This window comes from Portunus trituberculatus, chromosome 19 (genome assembly GCF_017591435.1).
Source record: "Portunus trituberculatus isolate SZX2019 chromosome 19, ASM1759143v1, whole genome shotgun sequence".
Lineage (NCBI taxonomy): Eukaryota > Metazoa > Arthropoda > Malacostraca > Decapoda > Portunidae > Portunus > Portunus trituberculatus.
In genome coordinates, this window is record NC_059273.1 from 16773914 (window position 1) to 16800003 (window position 26090).

General features: G+C 38.8%; 1 protein-coding gene across 1 annotated transcript in view; it reads right to left on the reverse strand.

Annotated features, from left to right (window-relative positions):
* LOC123506090 (ubiquinone biosynthesis monooxygenase COQ6, mitochondrial-like) overlaps positions 1-26090 on the reverse strand; it is a 52755-nt gene that overhangs the window by 19659 nt on the left and 7006 nt on the right. Inside the window, exons 4-5 of the mRNA XM_045257955.1 lie at positions 323-427; positions 37-144 (exon numbers count right to left, since the gene is read on the reverse strand). Coding sequence (XP_045113890.1) covers positions 37-144; positions 323-427 — 213 coding nt within the window. The remainder of the gene's footprint in view (positions 1-36; positions 145-322; positions 428-26090) is intronic.

Here is a 26090-nt window from a genome sequence, read left to right on the forward strand (position 1 = left end):
GACAGAATGAACCAATCACATTACACAACTACTTACTTCTGACAGTTGCAAAGTTGCCACAATTCCCATCTGATCATAATCCCAGCTCAAGTACTGCACACCCATGTTCCTTCGCACCAAAGACTTGGCTCCATCTGCTCCAATCTGGAAAGACATCCCTTGCAAGGACTTCCAAAGCTTTACAACTGAAGGGTGATACTTGGGTCAGTTCCAAGGCAACAAAAGATATATTTTCCCTTCCGTCCTTTATTTTCACCTTTAAATATTGTGTCATTGCATAATGAATATTTAGCAGACTAAATATTTGTTCCATCCAACATACTAGTAAGTCTGTGGAGATGGTCCTGCCGTCAGCCAAGGTTAGTACTACTTTAGAAGCCATGTCCTTAGGAATTTGGTAGCTCTCCACTTTTGCTTCATACTCAACCTGAAAGAGATTTGGTAAGATAAACACCTGACGAGATTTTCCTCACTATATTTCTAACAAAAATGACATCTGTCATCCTCTTTCATGGGTGCAGTCACTGGCTAGAGCTGCCTCTGATATGTATCATAGGCTTGCCTTTTTCCTCTCCCCTCTCCTCCTCCACACCTTCACTGTCCCTCTTCCCTCCCACTTATTTTTCATACTTCCTCTACCCTCTCATCCTCCACAACTCTTTCCCTCTGACAATAAAACTTGTTTCATAAAAATAGAAAAAATAAAAACTTCAACAACTACAGGTACTTTCTAATGAGAGTCGTTACTAAACAAGGATGGATGAAGGAGAGGTGGTATTCTACACATTGAAAATCAGATCCAAGATGCTGAATGTTGCAGAAGTTAGTGAAGAAAAAGTTGAGGGAGGTGTCGAAACATTTATGGTCGATACTGGGAGAGCAGTTTGACCTGGGGGCATTTATGGCCCCCTCCCCAGAAGGGGATTCCAAGGCATTTTCTCATCTAAGTGAACGGTGTGTTTGCAATAGTTCATGTAATTTTGTGTTAAGAAGAGTGGTCTTTAGAGGGCAGACTGTAATTGCCCTCTTGAGTTGTGAGACACAAAGGGAGATGTTCAGCAAGCTCACAGCTCGCTTTATTGGCAAGTTTACAGCACTCCTTGAACTGGTCTATAAGATTAGAACTAGAGCTATTAGACCTTTCTAGAAGACTATTATCATTTTGGAGGGTGTGTACTACTTCCTCTTCCATATTGTGGAATGTATACTTCAGCGATCTCCTTCACTCTTCTGTTAGTGTCAGCCTCTGCAGATGATGCCATGGTAGAGAGGAGGTAGTGAACATGATTGATGCCACCAACTGCCACTATGGTGACATCATGACCAGTGGTAGACAAAGGCAGGTCAAGTTTACTACTGAAAAAACTTGGGCATTGATCATCTTATCTTCACGGGAGGATGCCAAGCTGATGGAAGGCCAGTTAAAGTTTGGGGAAGGCCAGTTGAAATTTGGAGAAGACACCCTTGCCATCAAGGACCCTGGGGATGGAGGTTGACTCCAAACACAGCTTTGACTGCAATCTGGAGAGTGTGGCACACAAGGCCTCCTGAGAGTGACACTCCTGTATTGAATGAGGCACCTGCTGTATTGAATGATGGCACATAAAATGTACCTTTTCTCCCAAAAAGAGTCCAGGAGTTGAGCCTGTGTCCCATGAGGACAAGGTTCAGCATTGAGGCAGTGGTTGAGGGTAAGTCCATGGCAACAAAGGGTCTAAGCTCAAACCCTAGACATCTTCGCACATGTAAACAAAGTGATAATTGGTACTACACCATAAAACAACTCTTTCTTTTAAGGTAACAATATATAATAAGTCATACTTACTTAATTCATATAGAATGACACCAGCCAGGAAAAATTTGCCTAAGTGACCATACAGCACATGAACTGAACCAAATCAAAACATGCAGTCTTGATTTTGACACAGTAAGCTTCACTGTGTTCTTTACAGTGTGATGCTGTTACTCCTTGAGGGAAAATACATTTTCATATACAGGCAACCCCTGCTTAATGAAGGTTCACACAATGAAATTTCGCTACAATGAAGGTTTAATTTTATTACCATCTGCTTGTTTAACAAACATCAAACTCGCTTTAACAAAGTTTTATCCAGGTAATTTTTTCCAAGTTTGAAAGCCCTGCCGTATCACGCAAGCCGACAGGCTTTTGAATACACCAGTGCCTCTCATGGACAACACGCGCATCATTCACTCCCCCTGTTCAAAACAATAACAGAGTCAGCTGTAGCTCGTCTTCCCTCGCTCAACTTACCACAAAAACGCCGTGTAATGTCGCTTAGCGTTGCTAAGAAGACTAGGAAGTCTCTTACGCTCGAAGTGAAGCTGGATATTATTCACAGACACGAGAGAGGCGAGAAAACTAATAGCATTGCTCCCCACCATGGCTTGACTCCATCTACTGTCTACCATTTTCAAGTCAGCAGACTCTATTAAGAAGGCTGGTGAGACCGTATCTTCCTTGCAAGCTAAAAGAACCACCTGAACTTGTGACTCTACAATGGATAAAATGGAAAGCCTTGTGGAAATGTGGTACATAAGTTTTGTATGTGATACAATGATGAGCCCTTTGTTTACATTCCACAGGTTGCTGGTTAGTGTCTTTCCCGTTTCATTCTCCCTCCCTTCATAAATTTAAGATCATCAACATTATAAAAGTTACGTACATACATATATTGGTGTACATTATAATGACTTACATTAAACTGCCTAAATGTTTAACTTCATAATTTTTACTTTCATTAAACCTTTCACTGTACTATCATGCACTCTTGCTTTGTTTACTCTCAATGGAAGTTCAAGTCGGGTTAAACTTGTTATAATTGATTTGCTTAATGAAGGTTTTTTTAGGAATGTAACCCCTTCGTTAAGCGGGGATTACTTGTAGTTGAAGTTGTACCTATCTTTTAACATTCTTATCTTGCATACATGTAAAAAAAAAAAAAAAAAAAAAATATATAAAAAAAAAAAAAATATGATTATCAGCTCTGTAGTCTCTCACAGTCAGTACCAATGCCATATACCAGGTGCATGTTTATTTCTCACAACAAGATTGGTATGTAGGCTACTGGAAAATATTGAAGTCATTAAATGCAAAATATTGTGATCTAATAATAATCTAAATGCATGGGAGAGTCTTCAAATGTCAGATGAAATCGTTCACCACTTCATATTCAGAGCTTAAATCTAGCTACTCATTTATCTTTTTTTTTTTTTCTATATCTGCCAAAATTGTGTGCATCTTATGAACCCATGTATCATAGGGGCTATCAAATACAGTACTTGATGTCAAGGGTCTTGTAATGCTCTACAAGGCACAGGTGAGGGCCATCATAGAGTACAGTCCCCATAACGTGGATGAACAGTGTCCAGTCCCACTTCTCCCAAGTGGATAAGATGCAGCGGCAGGCCGAGTGCCTCACCCATGGTGGTGGTGGCTAGGGACAGCAGCTGAGGCAGTGAGCACAGTATCGACTGCACTCAAACACACTCCAAATTGCTCCTACCCAGCTATAGCGCAACCACTCGAAAACAAGGGTTTGGGTGCAGCTCACACCTCACCTTACAGAGCTTCAGATCCCCTGGGGGAGGAATAAATGCACTATGAGAATAGTAGGGTCTGACATCCTCCTTGAGGTACCACTCAGTGAGGTGTCAACGAGCCTTCACCCATGACACTGCAATGCCATGGAATGCCTCACCTCAGCAGTGGACGTCACCAGGACATCACCCAGCAGGTGAAGTGCACAGCCCACGTCCGGCTTTGGACACACCCACCTGACAGTGACTGCATTGCTGGGTGATGAAGGTGAAATGCCTGATAGTGACAGTGCAAGAAAGTCAAGACATGGTTAAAGAGTGAATGACATTGGGCAGTACTTGATCTTAGTTTAAGACCACAGTTCCCACTGAAAACTATGTAACATACAATCAGTTACAAGATTATATTTAAATAGAAGAGAGAGAGAGAGAGAGAGAGAGAGAGAGAGAGAGAGAGAGAGAGAGAGAGAGAGAGAGAGAGAGAGAGAGAGAGAGAGAGAGAGAGAGAGAGAGAGAGAGAGAGAGAGAGAGAGAGAGAGAGAGAGAGTTTGTTTGAGGGGCTGTGATGAGTAATTGTGGGCATGTCAACATACTGTTTGGTTGTGGGTTGTGTGTGTGTGTGTGTGTGTGTGTGTGTGTGTGTGTGTGTGTGTGTGTGTGTGTGTGTGTGTGTGTGTGTGTATTCACCTAGTTGTAATTTTACAGGGCCTGGGTATCATACTCGTGTGGCCCTGTCTCCATATCTACACACATCCAACTTTCCTTTAAAACTATGCACACTCCTCGCTGACACCACCTCCTCACTCAAACCATTCCACACCTCCACACATCTTTGTGGGAAACTATATTTCTTCACATCCTTCAAGCATATTCCCTTGGCTATCTTTTTACTATGCGATCTCGTAGTTCTATTTAAGTTTTCCTCTCTCGACATCATTTGCTCATTATCCACTTCATCCAGTCCGTTCAACAGTTTATAAACCTGTATTAAATTTCCTCTTTCTCTTCTTTGTTCCAAGGTAAGCAAATTCATTTCTTTTAATCTCTCCTCATAGGTCATTTCTGCCAATTCCAGAACCATTTTTGTTGCCATTCTCTGCAATCTCTCCAACTTCCTTATATGCTTCTTTTTATAAGGGGACCAAACCACTCCAGCATATTCCAATCTTGGTCTAATTACCGTACTAATTAATTTCTTCTTCATATCTTTATCCATATAATGGAAGGCTAATCCAATATTTTTTATCAAATTATACGTTTCTCCAAACATCTTATCAATATGAGCCTCAAACTGCCCATGGTCTTGTATTATCACTCCCAAATCCTTTTCTTTTTCCACCTTTTTCAACACTACTTCTTCACCCATCTTATATGACCCTCTTGGCCGTCTTCCACTCTTCCCCATCTCCATCACATGACTTTTGCTCAGATTAAATTCCATTTGCCACCTCTTGCTCCACTCCCAAATCTTATCCAGCTCTGCCTGTAAAATTTCACAATCTTCTTCACTCTTCACACACCTACACAACTTCGCATCATCCGCAAACAAATTAATATAACTGTTTACTCCCTCTGGCATGTCATTAATATATACAAGGAAAAGTATTGGTGCCAGCACTGAGCCTTGTGGGACTCCACTCTCCACCACCAACCAGTCCAACTGGTTGGTGGTGTGTGTGTGTGTGTGTGTGTGTGTATTTACCTAGTTGTAGTTTTACAGGGCCTGGGCTTTATGCTCGTGTGGCCCCGTCTCCATATCTACACTTATCCAATCTTACTTTAAAAGTGTGCACACTCGTTGCAGACACTACTTCTTCATCTAAACTGTTCCACGTCTCAATACATCTCTGCGGGAAACTATATTGTTTAATATCTCTCAGACATCTTCCCTTTCTCAGCTTTTTACTATGCGATCTTGTGCTTCGGATGTCATATTCTTCTCTCAGGATCAGTTTCTCATTATCCACTTGGTCCATTCCGTTGATCAATTTATAGACTTGTATCAGGTCTCCTCTCTCCCTTCTTTGTTCCAAGGTTGGTAGATCCATAGCCTTTAGTCTCTCCTCATATGTTATCCCTTCAAGTTCTGGGACCATTCTTGTAGCCATTTTTTGTAGTCTCTCCAATTTCCTTATGTGTTTCTTTTTATAAGGGGTCCACACTACTCCTGCATATTCCAATCTGGGTCTTATTATAGTATTTATCAATTTCTTCATCATTTCTTTGTCCATGTAGTGAAATGCTACTCCAATATTCCTCAGCAAATTATATGTTTCTCTAAAAATTCTATCAATATGGCTTACTGGTTGATTGTTTTCTTCCATCGTCACTCCTAAGTCCTTTTCCTTTATGACTTTCTCCAGTTCTACTCCATCTCCCATCTTATAGATTCCCACAAGTCGTCTTTCACTCTTTCCCATTTCCATGACATGGCTTTTGTTCACATTGAATTCCATTTCCCACTTCTTACTCCATTCCCAGATCTTATTTAGGTCTTCTTGCAGTATTTCACAATCCTCCTTTTGCTTTATAACGTTGCACAGTTTCGTATCATCCACAAACAAATTTATGTAGCTGTTCACTCCTTCTGGCATGTCGTTAATATAAATGAGGAAAAGTACTGGTGCCAATACTGACCCCTGTGGCACTCTGCTTTCTACTGCTCTCCACTTGGACTTCATATCTTTAACTACCATCCTTATTTCTTTCCCCCTCAAATAATTTTCTATCCATCTCAATGTGCTTCCTTTTAAGCCACCCTTCTCCTCTAAGTTCCACAGTAATCTTGCGTGTGGCACTTTGTCAAACGCCTTTTTTAAATCCAAATAGATGCAGTCAACCCATCCCTCTCTCTCTTGTACTCTATCAACTATTCTACAATAGAAACTCAATAAATTAGTTACACAAGACCGTCCTTTTCTAAAACCAAATTGGCTATTCGATATTAATTTGTTGTCTTCAAGGAACTCGATCCATTGTTTCTTTATTATTCTTTCACACATCTTGCATATTACACTAGTTAGTGATACCGGTCTGTAATTTAAAGGTTCTTCTTTCCTTCCACTCTTATATATGGGAACCACCTCAGCTCTTTTCCATTCTACTGGCACTGTTCCATTTTCTATTGAGAATTTTATGATGTTGTATATAGGACTTGCTAGTTCTTCCCTACATTCTTTCACTATTCTGCCTGAGACTTCATCCGGACCCATTGCCTTCTCTTCATCCAGTTCCTTCATTAACTCTTTTATTTCAAGCTTGGTTACTTTAATCTCTTTCATATAGATTGTCTCTCTATTACCCTGTGGCCTCTCAAATTTGGATTCTTTAGTAAAGACCTCCTGGAATTTTTTATTTAATAGTTCTGCCATACTTTTTGGGTCTTCCACTATCCCGTTCCCTCCTTTTAACCTTTCTATTGTTTCCATTTATGAATCTATGTGTGTGTGTGTATTTACCTAGTTGTAGTTTTACAGGGCCTGGGCTTTATGCTCGTGTGGTCCCGTCTCCATATCTACACTTATCCAATTTTTCTTTAAAACTATGTACACTCTTTGCTGATACCACTTCCTCACTCAAACTGTTCCAAGTCTCAACACATCTTTGCGGGAAACTAAATTTTTTAACATCTCTCAGACATCGTCTCTTCCTTAGTTTCTTACTATGCGATCTTGTGCTTCTAAAGTCATATTCTTCTCTCAGGATCAGTTTCTCATTATCCACTTCATCCATTCCGTTAATCAATTTATAAACTTGTATCAGATCCCCTCTCTCTCTTCTCTGCTCCAAGGTTGGTAGATCCATTGCCTTTAGTCTCTCCTCATATGCCATCCCTTTAAATTATGGAACCATTCTTGTAGCCATTTTTTGTAGTCTCTCCAATTTTCTTATGTGTTTCTTTTTATGAGGAGTCCACACAACTCCTGCATATTCCAATCTAGGTCTTATTTTAGTACTTATCAATTTCTTCATCATTTCCTTGTCCATACAGTGAAATGCTACTCCAATATTCCTTACCAAATTATATGTCTCTCTGAAAATTCTATCAATATGGCTAACCGGTTGATTATTTTCTTCCATTGTCACTCCCAAGTCCTTTTCCTTTTTTACTTTTTCTAGTTCTACTCCATCTCCCATCTTATAGATTCCCACTGGTCGTCTTTCACTTTTTCCCATTTCCATGACATGGCTTTTGTCCACATTGAATTCCATCTCCCATTTTTTGCTCCATTTCCAGATCTTGTTTAAGTCTTCCTGTAGTATTTCACAATCCTCTTTTGTTTAATGACTCTGCACAGTTTCGCATCGTCCGCAAACAGATTTATGTAGCTGTTCACTCCTCTGGCATGTCATTTATATATACGAGAAAAAGTATTGGTGCCAATACTGACCCCTGTGGCACTCCGCTGTCTACTGTTCTCCACTTGGACTTCATATCTTTAACTATCGTCCTTATTTCTCTCCCCCTTAAGTAATTCTTCATCCATCTCAATGTGCTTCCTTTTAAGCCACCCTTCTCCTCTAACTTCCATAGTAATCTTTCATGTGGCACTTTATCAAAAGCCTTTTTTAGATCTAAATAAATACAGTCAACCCATCCTCTCTCTCTTGTACTTTATCAACTATTCTAGAGTAGAAACTCAATAAATTTGTCACACATGACCGACCTTTTCTAAAACCAAATTGGCTATTTGATAATATTTTGTTGTCTTCAAGAAACTCGATCCATTGCTTCTTTATTACTTTTTCACACATCTTGCATATTACACTAGTTAGTGATACCGGCCTGTAATTTAAAGGTTCTTCCTTCCTTCCGCTCTTATATATGGGAACCACCTCAGCTCTTTTCCACTCCACTGGCACTGTTCCATTTTCTATTGAGCATTTTATGATGTTGTATATTGGACTTGCTAGTTCTTCCCTACATTCTTTCAGTATTCTGCCTGAGACTTCATCTGGTCCCATTGCCTTTTCCTCATCCAATTCCGTCATCAACTTTTTATTTCAAGCTTGGTTACTTTAATCTCTTTCATATAGACAGTCTCTATTACCCTGTGGTCTTTCAAATTTGGATTCCTTAGTAAAGACCTCATGAAATTTACTATTTAACAGTTCTGCCATACTTTTTGGGTCTTCCACCATTCCGTTTTCTCCTTTTAACCTTTCTATTGTTTCTTTTTGTCTTATTTTTCCATTTATGAATCTGTAGAACAATTTTGGTTGTTCTTTACATTTTTCGACAATGTCCTTTTCATAGTTCTTTTCTTCTTCCTTTCTCACCTTAGCATATTCATTTCTTGCTGTTCTGAAGTTTTCCTTATTTTCTGGATTTCTGTTTCTTCTCCACCTTTTCCATGCTCCATCTCGTTTCTCCTTTGCCCTAGCACATCTTGCATTAAACCAATCTTTCTTTCCTTCTTCTTTAGGTCTATATTTGAACATATTCCCTGACCCCAGTTTTGTATATTTCCAAAAATAAGTTATATTTCTCTTGAACCGTTAATGAGTTTTCCATCTCCTCCCAGTTTACGTTTTAAAATAGTTCTTGAGATTCTCAATATCAGCCTTTCTGTAATTTAATCGGTCTCCTTTGTATGATTCATCTCTATCTTCCTTTCCTTCTTCTATATCCATCTCTAATATTACATGGTCACTCTTTCCCAATGGGCACTTGTATCTTATATCATCGTTAATTGGTATATCCCTTGTAAAACTAGGTCTAATCTTGCCGGCTCATTGTTTCCTCTGAATCTTGTGTTTTCCTTTACTCTTTGGACCATCAAATTATCTATCATTAGGTTCAGGAATCTATCTCCCCAGGCATCTTCCCCCATACCACTTTCATAATTTTCCCAGTCTACCTCCTTACAGTTGAAATCTCCTATCAATATCACTTTTCTCCTTTCCTTAATGATTCTTGTAAGACTCCTTATTGTGTCATCTATCATGTCTCTATATTCTTGGTTAGTCCATGAGTTTGTTTTGGTGGCACATATGTTCCAATGATTGTTAACTCCTTTTTGTTAATATGCATCTTAACATACAGTATTTCTGATTTTCCTTCCCAAACTCCACTTGATTTACCACTATCTCCTTCCTTAACATCATCATGACTCCTCCTCCTCCTTTACCCACTCTGTCTCTCCTCCATATATTATACCTTTTATCTATGTCTATTTTATTGCCTCATTTAACTTTGTTTCCACCAGGCATACAATATCTGGTTCTTCTTTCTTTATGTAATCTCTTAATTCTAATTTACTAGATAAAATCCCATCTATGTTTGTATACATAATTTTTAATCTCTTGTTCTTATCATTTTAGTTAAACTTGCTCCATTCTTTTCTCTTCTTTCTCTTTTATATACCATTTCCTTATCCTGTCTCCTATAATTCTCCAAAAAAATGCCTTCTTCTCCTCCTCTGACCTTTCATTATTTTTTTCTCTTGCTTCTGCCACCAGTTCATTGTGTCTCTTCCTTTCCTCCTTGTTTCTATTTTTCTTTATATATATATCTTTGCAACCTTCTGTTTCTCTGAGTTTCGTTTTTCTATATAGTACTTCTGCTGCTGCTTGTGATTTTAGTAGTATCTTAATTGGTCTCACTGTTCCTTCTTGATATGGTCCCATTCTATGGGTTTCTTCTACTTCCTCTTCTAAGTTCTGTCTATCCTCATCATTCAGATGTTTTAGTAGGTCTTTTACTGATTTCATTTCGTCTTTTTCCCTTCTTGGTCTATATTTAACATTTTTTCTTTCAGTCCAAAAATAATTACACTCTTCTTTTTTCCAATTTCTCTTACTAAATTTTCTTTTTTCTTGAGGACTCCTATCATTTTGCTTGTCATATTTTCATCTCTTTCTTTTAACTGTTCTTGAAATACTTCTTGAAATGATTCCTTGTCTTTCTTATCTTGGATTCTCCATGCTTGTACTTCTTTTTTAATCACGTCTTGTACTCTTTCTTCTTCTTTGTTAACTAGATCTTTTAGCTTTTCTTTTTCTTTCTCGGCTTTACAGTCCTTCTTCCATCAATTTCTTATAGTTCACTATTTGGACTTTTAATTCTTCATTTTCGGTTCTTAGCCTAGTTTCGTTTTCTTCCACTCTTTTTATCCTTTCTTTCAATTTCTGGAGCTCTTTATCCTGTTCTTCATTCTCTTTCATTCCATACTCTCCTTTATCAATTTATCTAATTTACGTTCGATAGTTAAGACTCTATCAAATAGTGAAGTTTGCGCCGTATCAAAGCCTTCAAATTCTCCTCCTCCCTCACCAACATTGTCATCATCAGCTTTCATTCTTTCCTTGTCACATACCTGCATTTAGATGGAATATCTTTCTCACTCATTATTATTTAACACTGTATTCATGAAAAAAAAAAAATGAGTCCACACTTATCGCCCAGGCCACTGTAAACCCAAACAAAGGTAGTGAAGATCAGCTGATTCTCAGCATCTCTCCTTCCTCTCTGTCTGTGTGTGTGTGTGTGTGTGTGTGTGTGTGTGTGTGTGTGTGTGTGTGTGTGTGTGTGTGTGTGTGTGTGTATTCACCTAGTTGTAATTTTACAGGGCCTGGGTATCATACTGTGTGGCCTCTCCATATCTACACACATCCAACCTTCCTTTAAAACTATTCACACTCCTCACTGACACCATCTCCTCACTCAAACTATTCCACACCTCCACACATCTTTGTGGGAAACTATATTTCTTCACATCCTTCAAGCATATTCCCTTGGCTATCTTTTTACTATGCGATCTCGTAGTTCTATTTAAATTTTTCTCTCTCAACATCATTTGCTCATTATCCACTTCATCCAGACCGTTCAACAGTTTATAAACCTGTATTAAATCTCCTCTTTCTCTTCTTTGTTCCAAGGTAAGCAAATTCATTTCTTTTAATCTCTCCTCATAGGTCATTTCTGCCAATTCCGGAACCATTTTTGTTGCATTCTCTGCAATCTCTCCAACTTCTTTTGCTCAGATTAAATTCCATCTCCCACCTCTTCCTCCACTCCCAAATCCTATCCAGATGTGCCTGTAAAATTTCACAATCTTCTTCACTCTTCATACACCTACACAACTTCGCATCATCTGCAAACAAATTAATATAACTGTTTACTCCCTCTGGCATATCATTAATATAGACAAGGAAAAGTATTGGTGCCAGCACTGAACCTTGTGGGACTCCACTCTCCACCACCAACCAGTCCGACTTTGCATCCCTTATTACTGTTCTCATCTCCCTCCATCTCAAGTAGTTTTCCATCTACTTTAACACTTTTCCCTTCAGTCCTCCATAAATCTCTAATTTCCATAGCAGTCATGTGTGGTACCTTGTCAAAAGCTTTTTTTTAAATCCAAATATACACAGTCCATCCATCCTCTCTCTTGTATTTTTGTCAACCACTCTCGAATAAAAGCTCAGTAGATTTGTTACACATGACCTCCCTTTCCTGAAAGCCAAATTGATGATCCGATAATAACTTATGATCCTCCAGAAACCGTATCCAATATTTCTTTATCACCCTCTCACAAATCTTACCGACCACACTTGTTAAAGACACAGGTCTATAGTTAAGAGGCTCTTCTTTACTGCCTCCCTTATAAATGGGCACCACTTCAGCTCTTTTCTACTCTACCGGTACTTCCCCGGTTTCTAATGAGCACCTTATATTATCATAAAATGGATCTATCAATTTTTCTCTACATTCCTTCAATAATTTGCCTGAAACTTCATTTGGTCCCATCGCTTTATCATCTTTAAGTTCCTCCAACATTTTATATATAACTCCTTTTTAGGTATCTTAATGTCACCCATGTGCACATTTCTTTCCACATTCTGAGGCTTTACAAACATTGTTTCTTTAGTAAATACTTGTTGAAACCTATTATTTAGTAATTCCGTGATATTTTTAGGGTCATCTACTATCCCTTGCTCTCCTTTTAACCTTTCAATGGATTCTCTCTTTTTAAGTTTACCATTTATGAACCTGTAAAATAATTTTGGATGTTCCTTACTCTTGTCTACAATATCTTTTTCAAATTTTCTTTCTTCCTCCCTCCTTACCCTCACATACTCATTTCTCGCCACTCTATAATTCTCCTTATTTAGTATATTCCTGTTCTTTTTCCATCTTTTCCAAGCCACATCTCTCATTTCTTTAGCCTTAACACAAGTTGCATTAAACCAATCCTTTCTTCCTTCCTCTCTCGGTTTATACTTTGGTACAAATTTCATAACTCCTTCTTTATAATATTTCATAAAAATCTCATATTTTTTTTGCACTTCTCTGATTTGTAACATCTCTCAATCTAATGTTCTGAAGTAATTTTTCAAACTTTCTGTGTCCATCTTTCTATAATTCAATCTACCACTCATGTATGTCTCATCTTTCCTTCGCTGTGTTATTGCCATCTGCATTTCCATAACCACATGATCACTCTTCCCCAATGGACATTTGTATTGTATATCCCCACATAGGTACACTTCTGTTAACACCAAATCCAGTCTAGCTTTGATCATTTCCTCTATATCTAGTATTTTCTTTCACCCTCTGTTCCATCATATTTTCCATCATTAGATTAAGAATCTCTCTCCCATGCTTCCTCTCCAACACCACTTACTAGATTTTCCTAATCCACCTCCTTACAATTAAAATCTGTGTGTGTGTGTGTGTGTGTATTTACCTAATTGTATTTACCTAATTGTAACATACGGAAAAGAGCTATGCTCGTGTTGTCCCGTCTCCATATCTATTAATGTCCAGCTTTTTCTTAAAATCATGAATATTCCTTGCTGACCACTTCCACGTCTAAACTATTCCATGCTTCCACCCTTCTATGAGGGAAGCTATATTTTTCACATCTCTCCTATAAGTGGCCATTTTAGTTTTTTCCCATGCCCTCTCGACATTCTTTCATTCCACATACACAGATCTTCCCTATCCATTTTTCCATGCCAATCATCACTCTGTATATTGCTATCAGGTCTCCCTTTCTTCTGTTTTCCAGGGTCGGAAGTTGCATTCTTTTCAGTCTGTCTTCATAAGTCAAATCTCTTAAGTCAGGCACCATTTTGTTGCAGCCCTCTGTACTTTCTCTAGTTTCCTTATGTGTTTCTTTAAGTTCGAGCCCACTGTATTGTTGCATATTCAAGCCTCGGTCTTATCATTGCAGTAATTATTTTCTTCATCATTTCTTCATCTAAATATACGAACGCCACTCTTATGTTCCTCAATAAGTTCAATACTTCTCCAATTATTTTGTTTATATGTCTCTCTGGCGATAGGTCATTGGTAATTGTCACCCCAAGGTCTTTTTCTTCATGACTGGTTTTATGTCTTCATTTCCTATCTTGTACATACTCCTGATTCTTCTTTCACTCTTGCCAAACTCTATTTTCTTGCATTTTGTCGTGTTGAACTCCATTTGCCATGTACAGCTCCATTTCCATATTCTGTCCAAGTCTTCCTGGAGTAGTTCGCAATCTTTGTCACATCTCACTTTTCTTAACAATTTTGCATCGCCTGCAAATAGGCTCACATAACTGGACACCCCATCCACCATGTCATTTATGTAGACCGCGAACATTACTGGTGCCAACACTGATCCCTGTGGAACTCCACTCTCCACCAAGCCCCATTCTGATGGTCTGTCCTTAATTATTGTTCTCATTTCTCTTCCTACCAAAAGTCTTCCATCCATTTTAGTAAACTGCCATGCACTCCTCCTACCATTTCAAGTTTCCAGATCAGTCTCCGTGTGGTACCTTATCAAAGGCCTTTTTAAATCCAGATATATTCCATCAGCCCAACCATCTCTTTCCTGTATTACATCTATCACCCTCGAATAGTAACATATCAGGTTTGTCGTGCATGAACGCCTTTTCTAAAACCAAATTGACACTCACAAAGTATGTCATTTTTCTCCAAGAAGTCTGTCCATCTATTCTTCACCACCCTCTCACACATCTTAGCTACCACACTTGTAAGTGACACTGGTCTATAGTTCAATGGGTCTCTTGTTACCTGATTTATAGATTGGGACAATGTTAGCTCTTTTCCAGTCTTGGGGCACTACACCTTCCCTTAATGAGGCATCAATTACTTCACAAACTTTTTCTGCCAGTTGCTCCTGCATTCTCTTAAAATCCATCCTGATACCCCATCAGGTCCCACAGCTTTTCTCACTTCTAAACTCCCCATCATATTCTTGATCTCCTCCACAGTTACTTGAAACTCCTTCATAATCCCTTTCTGTTCCATTACCAGTGGTTTGTCAAAAGCAGTCTCCTTTGTGAATACCTTCCGAAAGCATCCATTCATAGCCTCTGCCATTTCCTGGGATCTTCACTGCATACCCATTTACTTCTAAACTTTCAATACTTTCTATTTTTGATGTTGTTGTTCACATGTCTGTAAAAAGCCTTGGTTGGTCTTTACATTTATCAATTATATCCTTTTCTTGTTTCTTTCTTTCTTCTCTTCTAATCAACACATATTCATTTCTTGCTCTTTTGTAACTTTCCCACTGCTTAATCCGTCTTTTCCTTCTCCACCTCTTCCATGCATCCTCTTTTCTTGTTCTAGCCTTTTCACATCTATCGTTAAACCAGTCCTGCTTTCCAACTTCTATGTTGTCTTATTGGTACAAATTTTTCTCACCTTCTTTGTATATTTTTATAAATTCCTTCCACTTTTCATTTGCTCCTTAGCACTCTTGAATTTCATCCAATTTGTCTCTTGAAAGAATTTCTTTAGGTTTCCAAAATCTGTCTTGGCATAATTCCATCTTCCCACTTTATATTCTTCATTTCTTCTAGATTTCTCTTCATCTATCACCTTGAACTCCAAAACTGCATGATCACTCTTGCTAAAGGGCACTCCACCCTGTGTGTGTGTGTGTGTGTGTGTGTGTATTTACCTAATTGTATTTACCTAATTGTAACATACGGAAAAGAGCTATGCTCGTGTTGTCCCGCTCCATATCTATTAATGTCCAGCTTTTTCTTAAAATCATGAATATTCCTTGCTGACCACTTCCACGTCTAAACTATTCCATGCTTCCACCCTTCTATGAGGGAAGCTATATTTTTCACATCTCTCCTATAAGTGGCCATTTTAGTTTTTTCCCATGCCCTCTCGACATTCTTCCATTCCACATACACAGATCTTCCCTATCCATTTTTCCATGCCAATCATCACTCTGTATATTGCTATCAGGTCTCCCTTTCTTCTGTTTTCCAGGGTTGGAAGTTGCATTCTTTTCAGTCTGTCTTCATAAGTCAAATCTCTTAAGTCAGGCACCATTTTGTTGCAGCCCTCTGTACTTTCTCTAGTTTCCTTATGTGTTTCTTTAAGTTCGAGCCCACTGTATTGTTGCATATTCAAGCCTCGGTCTTATCATTGCAGTAATTATTTTCTTCATCATTTCTTCATCTAGATATACGAACGCCACTCTTATGTTCCTCAATAAGTTCAATACTTCTCCAATTATTTTGTTTATATGTCTCTCTGGCGATAGGTCATTGGTAATTGTCACCCCAAGGTCTTTTTCTTCATGACTGGTTTTATGTCTTCATTTCCTATCTTGTACATACTCCTGATTCTTCTTTCACTCTTGCCAAACTCTATTTTCTTGCATTTTGTCGTGTTGAACTCCATTTGCCATGTACAGCTCCATTTCCATATTCTGTCCAAGTCTTCCTGGAGTAGTTCGCAATCTTTGTCACATCTCACTTTTCTTAACAATTTTGCATCGCCTGCAAATAGGCTCACATAACTGGACACCCCATCCACCATGTCATTTATGTAGACTGCGAACATTACTGGTGCCAACACTGATCCCTGTGGAACTCCACTCTCCACCAATCCCCATTCTGATGGTCTGTCCTTAATTATTGTTCTCATTTCTCTTCCTACCAAAAGTCTTCCATCCATTTTAGTAAACTGCCATGCACTCCTCCTACCATTTCAAGTTTCCAGATCAGTCTCTGTGTGGTACCTTATCAAAGGCCTTTTTAAATCCAGATATATTCCATCAGCCCAACCATCTCTTTCCTGTATTACATCTATCACCCTCGAATAGTAACATATCAGGTTTGTCGCATGAACGCCTTTTCTAAAACCAAATTGACACTCACAAAGTATGTCATTTTTCTCCAAGAAGTCTGTCCATCTATTCTTCACCACCCTCTCACACATCTTAGCTACCACACTTGTAAGTGACACTGGTCTATAGTTCAATGGGTCTCTTGTTACCTGATTTATAGATTGGGACAATGTTAGCTCTTTTCCAGTCTTGGGGCACTACACCTTCCCTTAATGAGGCATCAATTACTTCACAAACTTTTTCTGCCAATTGCTCCTGCATTCTCTTAAAATCCATCCTGATACCCCATCAGGTCCCACAGCTTTTCTCACTTCTAAACTCCCCATCATGTTCTTGATCTCCTCCACAGTTACTTGAAACTCCTTCATAATCCCTTTCTGTTCCATTACCAGTGGTTTGTCAAAAGCAGTCTCCTTTGTGAATACCTTCCGAAAGCATCCATTCATAGCCTCTGCCATTTCCTGGGATCTTCACTGCATACTCCATTTACTTCTAAACTTTCAATACTTTCTATTTTTGATGTTGTTGTTCACATGTCTGTAAAAAGCCTTGGTTGGTCTTTACATTTATCAATTATATCCTTTTCTTGTTTCTTTCTTTCTTCTCTTCTAATCAACACATATTCATTTCTTGCTCTTTTGTAACTTTCCCACTGCTTAATCCGTCTTTTCCTTCTCCACCTCTTCCATGCATCCTCTTTTCTTGTTCTAGCCTTTTCACATCTATCGTTAAACCAGTCCTGCTTTCCAACTTCTATGTTGTCTTATTGGTACAAATTTTTCTCACCTTCTTTGTATATTTTTATAAATTCCTTCCACTTTTCATTTGCTCCTTAGCACTCTTGAATTTCATCCAATTTGTCTCTTGAAAGAATTTCTTTAGGTTTCCAAAATCTGTCTTGGCATAATTCCATCTTCCCACTTTATATTCTTCATTTCTTCTAGATTTCTCTTCGTCTATCACCTTGAACTCCAAAACTGCATGATCACTCTTGCTAAAGGGCACTCCACCCTCATCTCCTCAATGACCATTGGCTCTGTACTAAAGACCAAGTCCAGTCTTGACGATGCTCCTCTCCTCCAAACCTAGTATCTTCTTTGACCCACTGAGTTAACACATTTTCCATTGCCAGTGTCAATAGTGTATTTCCCATGTTGTCTCTGATCCTTCCATTGACCAGTCCTCCCAACACACCTCTTTACAATTAAAATCTCCCATCATTATAGTTCGTTCACAGCCACCCAACATTTCTTCCAGACATGTTCCTGTATCACTTATCATTTCTTCATATTCCTGTACTGACCATGCATTTGTCTTAGGTGGTACGTACACCACTATGTAGTGCCTCTTTTTCCTTCATTAGTTTCTGCTCTGATCTTTAGCACTTCTGCCTTTCCCATACCTTTTTTCACTTGATCCACCTTTATATCTTTTTTAACCAGCAACATCACTCCTCCTCCCATCTTACCTACTCTATTTCTTTTCCAAACGTTATATTTCCTTCTCCAACCTTCATCAGGTCTTCTCCTCTCTCAGTTTTGTTTCAGTAAGACCCACAATATCTGGGTTCTTGTCCTCAAGTAATCGTTGAGTTCTAAAATCCCGATATCACTCCATTTATGTTGGAATACATTACATTTCGCTCATATGTAAGTTTCTTTAGTCCTTTCTTGCTGTACTTTTCTGGGTTATGAACCACTTCCTCAGTCTCATATCCAAGATTCTCCAGAAAACTCTTTCTTCTCTCTTCTGTCCTCTCTTCATTTTTTTCAAAGCCTCCTTTCTCAACTCATTTAACATTTCTCTTCCTTTTCACCGAGATCTCTTCTCAACCAAATCTTCCTTGTTGTTTCCTGCTGGGCTAGCCTCCATGACTTCTCCACCAATTCATCTACATCCTTTTGTGACTTAAGTTTGATTCTTATTGGCCTCATACCTTCTCTTGTGAACTTTCCAATTCTATGGAAGTCCTCTATTTCTTGTACTAGGTCTTTTCCTCCTCCTGCACCACATTAATGATATTATTTATCACCTTTTTATGTTTTTCTCTCTCCATTTTACTCGGTGTCTTATCCTCCTCCACACCAAATATCACCACACATCTCTTTTGTCTACAGTTTCCTCACCAATGTCTCATTTGACTTAATAACCTTCACCACTTTCTCAGCTATCTTCTCTCTATGATCTGTTGATCTATAATTTCAGCAAGGCCCAAAGTTTTCTCCCTGACTCTTTGATTTCCTTTTCCAGACTTGCAACTTTGTAATTTACCTCCTTTCTTTCCACTTCCTGACTTTTTTCCATTCAGCCTGCTTCTCCATCACTTTTCCTAGAGATTCTCCACATTTTTCGCAATTCACTTTAATTAGCTTAACTTCCTCTTTCAGTGCTGCATTTTCCTTCTTCCACAGTCTCTTTACATTGTCATAACTCGTTTCCAGGCCCTCATACTTTTCAAACAGTTTTTCAATTTTACCTTCTAACTCCAGAATTTTCTTCACATAAGCGCTCTTCTCCATTATTCCTTGAAACCCTGTGAAGTCTGATTCATCTTTCGAGTTCACGGCCGCCATGTTGCGCAGATGTAAACAAACCAGCTGATGGCTCAAACGCAGGCTACAGTTTATATTTACCTTCACTGGACATTATTTTGCTAATCAACAGTTAACATGACTATATGGAGACGGGACAAACATTACCAGCTCCTTTCCCACCTTGGTTACTCTTAGTAACTGTAGAATTATAGATGATTGCTGTGTGTGTGTGTGTGTGTGTGTGTGTGTGTGTGTGTGTGTGTGTGTGTGTATTTACCTAATTGTATTTACCTAATTGTAACATACGGAAAAGAGCTATGCTCGTGTTGTCCCGTCTCCATATCTATTAATGTCCAGCTTTTTCTTAAAATCATGAATATTCCTTGCTGACCACTTCCACGTCTAAACTATTCCATGCTTCCACCCTTCTATGAGGGAAGCTATATTTTTCACATCTCTCCTATAAGTGGCCATTTTAGTTTTTTCCCATGCCCTCTCGACATTCTTCCATTCCACATACACAGATCTTCCCTATCCATTTTTCCATGCCAATCATCACTCTGTATATTGCTATCAGGTCTCCCTTTCTTCTGTTTTCCAGGGTTGGAAGTTGCATTCTTTTCAGTCTGTCTTCATAAGTCAAATCTCTTAAGTCAGGCACCATTTTGTTGCAGCCCTCTGTACTTTCTCTAGTTTCCTTATGTGTTTCTTTAAGTTCGAGCCCACTGTATTGTTGCATATTCAAGCCTCGGTCTTATCATTGCAGTAATTATTTTCTTCATCATTTCTTCATCTAGATATACGAACGCCACTCTTATGTTCCTCAATAAGTTCAATACTTCTCCAATTATTTTGTTTATATGTCTCTCTGGCGATAGGTCATTGGTAATTGTCACCCCAAGGTCTTTTTCTTCATGACTGGTTTTATGTCTTCATTTCCTATCTTGTACATACTCCTGATTCTTCTTTCACTCTTGCCAAACTCTATTTTCTTGCATTTTGTCGTGTTGAACTCCATTTGCCATGTACAGCTCCATTTCCATATTCTGTCCAAGTCTTCCTGGAGTAGTTCGCAATCTTTGTCACATCTCACTTTTCTTAACAATTTTGCATCGCCTGCAAATAGGCTCACATAACTGGACACCCCATCCACCATGTCATTTATGTAGACTGCGAACATTACTGGTGCCAACACTGATCCCTGTGGAACTCCACTCTCCACCAATCCCCATTCTGATGGTCTGTCCTTAATTATTGTTCTCATTTCTCTTCCTACCAAAAGTCTTCCATCCATTTTAGTAAACTGCCATGCACTCCTCCTACCATTTCAAGTTTCCAGATCAGTCTCTGGTGTGTACCTTATCAAAGGCCTTTTTAAATCCAGATATATTCCATCAGCCCAACCATCTCTTTCCTGTATTACATCTATCACCCTCGAATAGTAACATATCAGGTTTGTCGTGCATGAACGCCTTTTCTAAAACCAAATTGACACTCACAAAGTATGTCATTTTTCTCCAAGAAGTCTGTCCATCTATTCTTCACCACCCTCTCACACATCTTAGCTACCACACTTGTAAGTGACACTGGTCTATAGTTCAATGGGTCTCTTGTTACCTGATTTATAGATTGGGACAATGTTAGCTCTTTTCCAGTCTTGGGGCACTACACCTTCCCTTAATGAGGCATCAATTACTTCACAAACTTTTTCTGCCAATTGCTCCTGCATTCTCTTAAAATCCATCCTGATACCCCATCAGGTCCCACAGCTTTTCTCACTTCTAAACTCCCCATCATGTTCTTGATCTCCTCCACAGTTACTTGAAACTCCTTCATAATCCCTTTCTGTTCCATTACCAGTGGTTTGTCAAAAGCAGTCTCCTTTGTGAATACCTTCCGAAAGCATCCATTCATAGCCTCTGCCATTTCCTGGGATCTTCACTGCATACTCCATTTACTTCTAAACTTTCAATACTTTCTATTTTTGATGTTGTTGTTCACATGTCTGTAAAAAGCCTTGGTTGGTCTTTACATTTATCAATTATATCCTTTTCTTGTTTCTTTCTTTCTTCTCTTCTAATCAACACATATTCATTTCTTGCTCTTTTGTAACTTTCCCACTGCTTAATCCGTCTTTTCCTTCTCCACCTCTTCCATGCATCCTCTTTTCTTGTTCTAGCCTTTTCACATCTATCGTTAAACCAGTCCTGCTTTCCAACTTCTATGTTGTCTTATTGGTACAAATTTTTCTCACCTTCTTTGTATATTTTTATAAATTCCTTCCACTTTTCATTTGCTCCTTAGCACTCTTGAATTTCATCCAATTTGTCTCTTGAAAGAATTTCTTTAGGTTTCCAAAATCTGTCTTGGCATAATTCCATCTTCCCACTTTATATTCTTCATTTCTTCTAGATTTCTCTTCGTCTATCACCTTGAACTCCAAAACTGCATGATCACTCTTGCTAAAGGGCACTCCACCCTCATCTCCTCAATGACCATTGGCTCTGTACTAAAGACCAAGTCCAGTCTTGACGATGCTCCTCTCCTCCAAACCTAGTATCTTCTTTGACCCACTGAGTTAACACATTTTCCATTGCCAGTGTCAATAGTGTATTTCCCATGTTGTCTCTGATCCTTCCATTGACCAGTCCTCCCAACACACCTCTTTACAATTAAAATCTCCCATCATTATAGTTCGTTCACAGCCACCCAACATTTCTTCCAGACATGTTCCTGTATCACTTATCATTTCTTCATATTCCTGTACTGACCATGCATTTGTCTTAGGTGGTACGTACACCACTATGTAGTGCCTCTTTTTCCTTCATTAGTTTCTGCTCTGATCTTTAGCACTTCTGCCTTTCCCATACCTTTTTCACTTGATCCACCTTTATATCTTTTTAACCAGCAACATCACTCCTCCTCCCATCTTACCTACTCTATTTCTTTTCCAAACGTTATATTTCCTTCTCCAACCTTCATCAGGTCTTCTCCTCTCTCAGTTTTGTTTCAGTAAGACCCACAATATCTGGGTTCTTGTCCTCAAGTAATCGTTGAGTTCTAAAATCCCGATATCACTCCATTTATGTTGGAATACATTACATTTCGCTCATATGTAAGTTTCTTTAGTCCTTTCTTGCTGTACTTTTCTGGGTTATGAACCACTTCCTCAGTCTCATATCCAAGATTCTCCAGAAAACTCTTTCTTCTCTCTTCTGTCCTCTCTTCATTTTTTTCAAAGCCTCCTTTCTCAACTCATTTAACATTTCTCTTCCTTTTCACCGAGATCTCTTCTCAACCAAATCTTCCTTGTTGTTTCCTGCTGGGCTAGCCTCCATGACTTCTCCACCAATTCATCTACATCCTTTTGTGACTTAAGTTTGATTCTTATTGGCCTCATACCTTCTCTTGTGAACTTTCCAATTCTATGGAAGTCCTCTATTTCTTGTACTAGGTCTTTTCCTCCTCCTGCACCACATTAATGATATTATTTATCACCTTTTTATGTTTTTCTCTCTCCATTTTACTCGGTGTCTTATCCTCCTCCACACCAAATATCACCACACATCTCTTTTGTCTACAGTTTCCTCACCAATGTCTCATTTGACTTAATAACCTTCACCACTTTCTCAGCTATCTTCTCTTCTATGATCTGTTGATCTATAATTTCAGCAAGGCCCAAAGTTTTCTCCCTGACTCTTTGATTTCCTTTTCCAGACTTGCAACTTTGTAATTTACCTCCTTTCTTTCCACTTCCTGACTTTTTTCCATTCAGCCTGCTTCTCCATCACTTTTCCTAGAGATTCTCCACATTTTTCGCAATTCACTTTAATTAGCTTAACTTCCTCTTTCAGTGCTGCATTTTCCTTCTTCATATCGGCACAGTCTCTTTACATTGTCATAACTCGTTTCCAGGCCCTCATACTTTTCAAACAGTTTTTCAATTTTACCTTCTAACTCCAGAATTTTCTTCACATAAGCGCTCTTCTCCATTATTCCTTGAAACCCTGTGAAGTCTGATTCTCTTCGAGTTCACGGCCGCCATGTTGCGCAGACGTAAACAAACCAGCTGATGGCTCAAACGCAGGCTACAGTTTATATTTACCTTCACTGGACATTATTTTGCTAATCAACAGTTAACATGACTATATGGAGACGGGACAAACATTACCAGCTCCTTTCCCACCTTGGTTACTCTTAGGTAACTGTAGAATTATAGATGATTGCTCTGAGCTCAGCGACCACCTCCGCCATCGACGATGTGTGTGTGTGTGTGTGTGTGTGTGTGTGTGTGTGTGTGTGTGTGTATGTTTTTCACATCTCTCCTATAAGTGGCCATTTTAGTTTTTTCCCATGCCCTCTCGACATTCTTCCATTCCACATACACAGATCTTCCCTATCCATTTTTCCATGCCAATCATCACTCTGTATATTGCTATCAGGTCTCCCTTTCTTCTGTTTTCCAGGGTTGGAAGTTGCATTCTTTTCAGTCTGTCTTCATAAGTCAAATCTCTTAAGTCAGGCACCATTTTGTTGCAGCCCTCTGTACTTTCTCTAGTTTCCTTATGTGTTTCTTTAAGTTCGAGCCCACTGTATTGTTGCATATTCAAGCCTCGGTCTTATCATTGCAGTAATTATTTTCTTCATCATTTCTTCATCTAGATATACGAACGCCACTCTTATGTTCCTCAATAAGTTCAATACTTCTCCAATTATTTTGTTTATATGTCTCTCTGGCGATAGGTCATTGGTAATTGTCACCCCAAGGTCTTTTTCTTCATGACTGGTTTTATGTCTTCATTTCCTATCTTGTACATACTCCTGATTCTTCTTTCACTCTTGCCAAACTCTATTTTCTTGCATTTTGTCGTGTTGAACTCCATTTGCCATGTACAGCTCCATTTCCATATTCTGTCCAAGTCTTCCTGGAGTAGTTCGCAATCTTTGTCACATCTCACTTTTCTTAACAATTTTGCATCGCCTGCAAATAGGCTCACATAACTGGACACCCCATCCACCATGTCATTTATGTAGACTGCGAACATTACTGGTGCCAACACTGATCCCTGTGGAACTCCACTCTCCACCAATCCCCATTCTGATGGTCTGTCCTTAATTATTGTTCTCATTTCTCTTCCTACCAAAAGTCTTCCATCCATTTTAGTAAACTGCCATGCACTCCTCCTACCATTTCAAGTTTCCAGATCAGTCTCTGGTGTGGTACCTTATCAAAGGCCTTTTTAAATCCAGATATATTCCATCAGCCCAACCATCTCTTTCCTGTATTACATCTATCACCCTCGAATAGTAACATATCAGGTTTGTCGTGCATGAACGCCTTTTCCTAAAACCAAATTGACACTCACAAAGTATGTCATTTTTCTCCAAGAAGTCTGTCCATCTATTCTTCACCACCCTCTCACACATCTTAGCTACCACACTTGTAAGTGACACTGGTCTATAGTTCAATGGGTCTCTTGTTACCTGATTTATAGATTGGGACAATGTTAGCTCTTTTCCAGTCTTGGGGCACTACACCTTCCCTTAATGAGGCATCAATTACTTCACAAACTTTTTCTGCCAATTGCTCCCTGCATTCTCTTAAAATCCATCCTGATACCCCATCAGGTCCCACAGCTTTTCTCACTTCTAAACTCCCCATCATGTTCTTGATCTCCTCCACAGTTACTTGAAACTCCTTCATAATCCCTTTCTGTTCCATTACCAGTGGTTTGTCAAAAGCAGTCTCCTTTGTGAATACCTTCCGAAAGCATCCATTCATAGCCTCTGCCATTTCCTGGGATCTTCACTGTATACCCATTTACTTCTAAACTTTCAATACTTTCTATTTTTGATGTTGTTGTTCACATGTCTGTAAAAAGCCTTGGTTGGTCTTTACATTTATCAATTATATCCTTTTCTTGTTTCTTTCTTTCTTCTCTCTAATCAACACATATTCATTTCTTGCTCTTTTGTAACTTTCCCACTGCTTAATCCGTCTTTTCCTTCTCCACCTCTTCCATGCATCCTCTTTTCTTGTTCTAGCCTTTTCACATCTATCGTTAAACCAGTCCTGCTTTCCAACTTCTATGTTGTCTTATTGGTACAAATTTTTCTCACCTTCTTTGTATATTTTATAAATTCCTTCCACTTTTCATTTGCTCCTTAGCACTCTTGAATTTCATCCAATTTGTCTCTTGAAAGAATTTCTTTAGGTTTCCAAAATCTGTCTTGGCATAATTCCATCTTCCCACTTTATATTCTTCATTTCTTCTAGATTTCTTCGTCTATCACCTTGAACTCCAAAACTGCATGATCACTCTTGCTAAAGGGCACTAAGCTGGACATTAATAGATATGGAGACGGGACAACACGAGCATAGCTCTTTTCCCGTATGTTACAATTAGGTCAATACAATTAGGTAAATATGCACGCACACACACACACACACACAACACACACACACACACACACGCACGCATGCACGCATGCACGCACACACAGAAGAGGAGAAGAAAGAGTTTTTCTGGAGAATCTTGGATATGAGACTGAGGAAGTGGTTCATAACCCAGAAAAGTACAGCAAGAAAAGACTAAAGAAACTTACATATGAGCGAAATGTAATGTATTCCAACATAAATGGAGTGATATCGGGGATTTTAGAACTCAACGATTACTTGAGGGACAAGAACCCAGATATTGTGGGTGACAATTACCAATGACCTATCGCCAGAGAGACATATAAACAAAATAATTGGAGAAGTATTGAACTTATTGAGGAACATAAGAGTGGCGTTCGTATATCTAGATGAAGAAATGATGAAGAAAATAATTACTGCAATGATAAGACCGAGGCTTGAATATGCAACAATACAGTGGGCTCC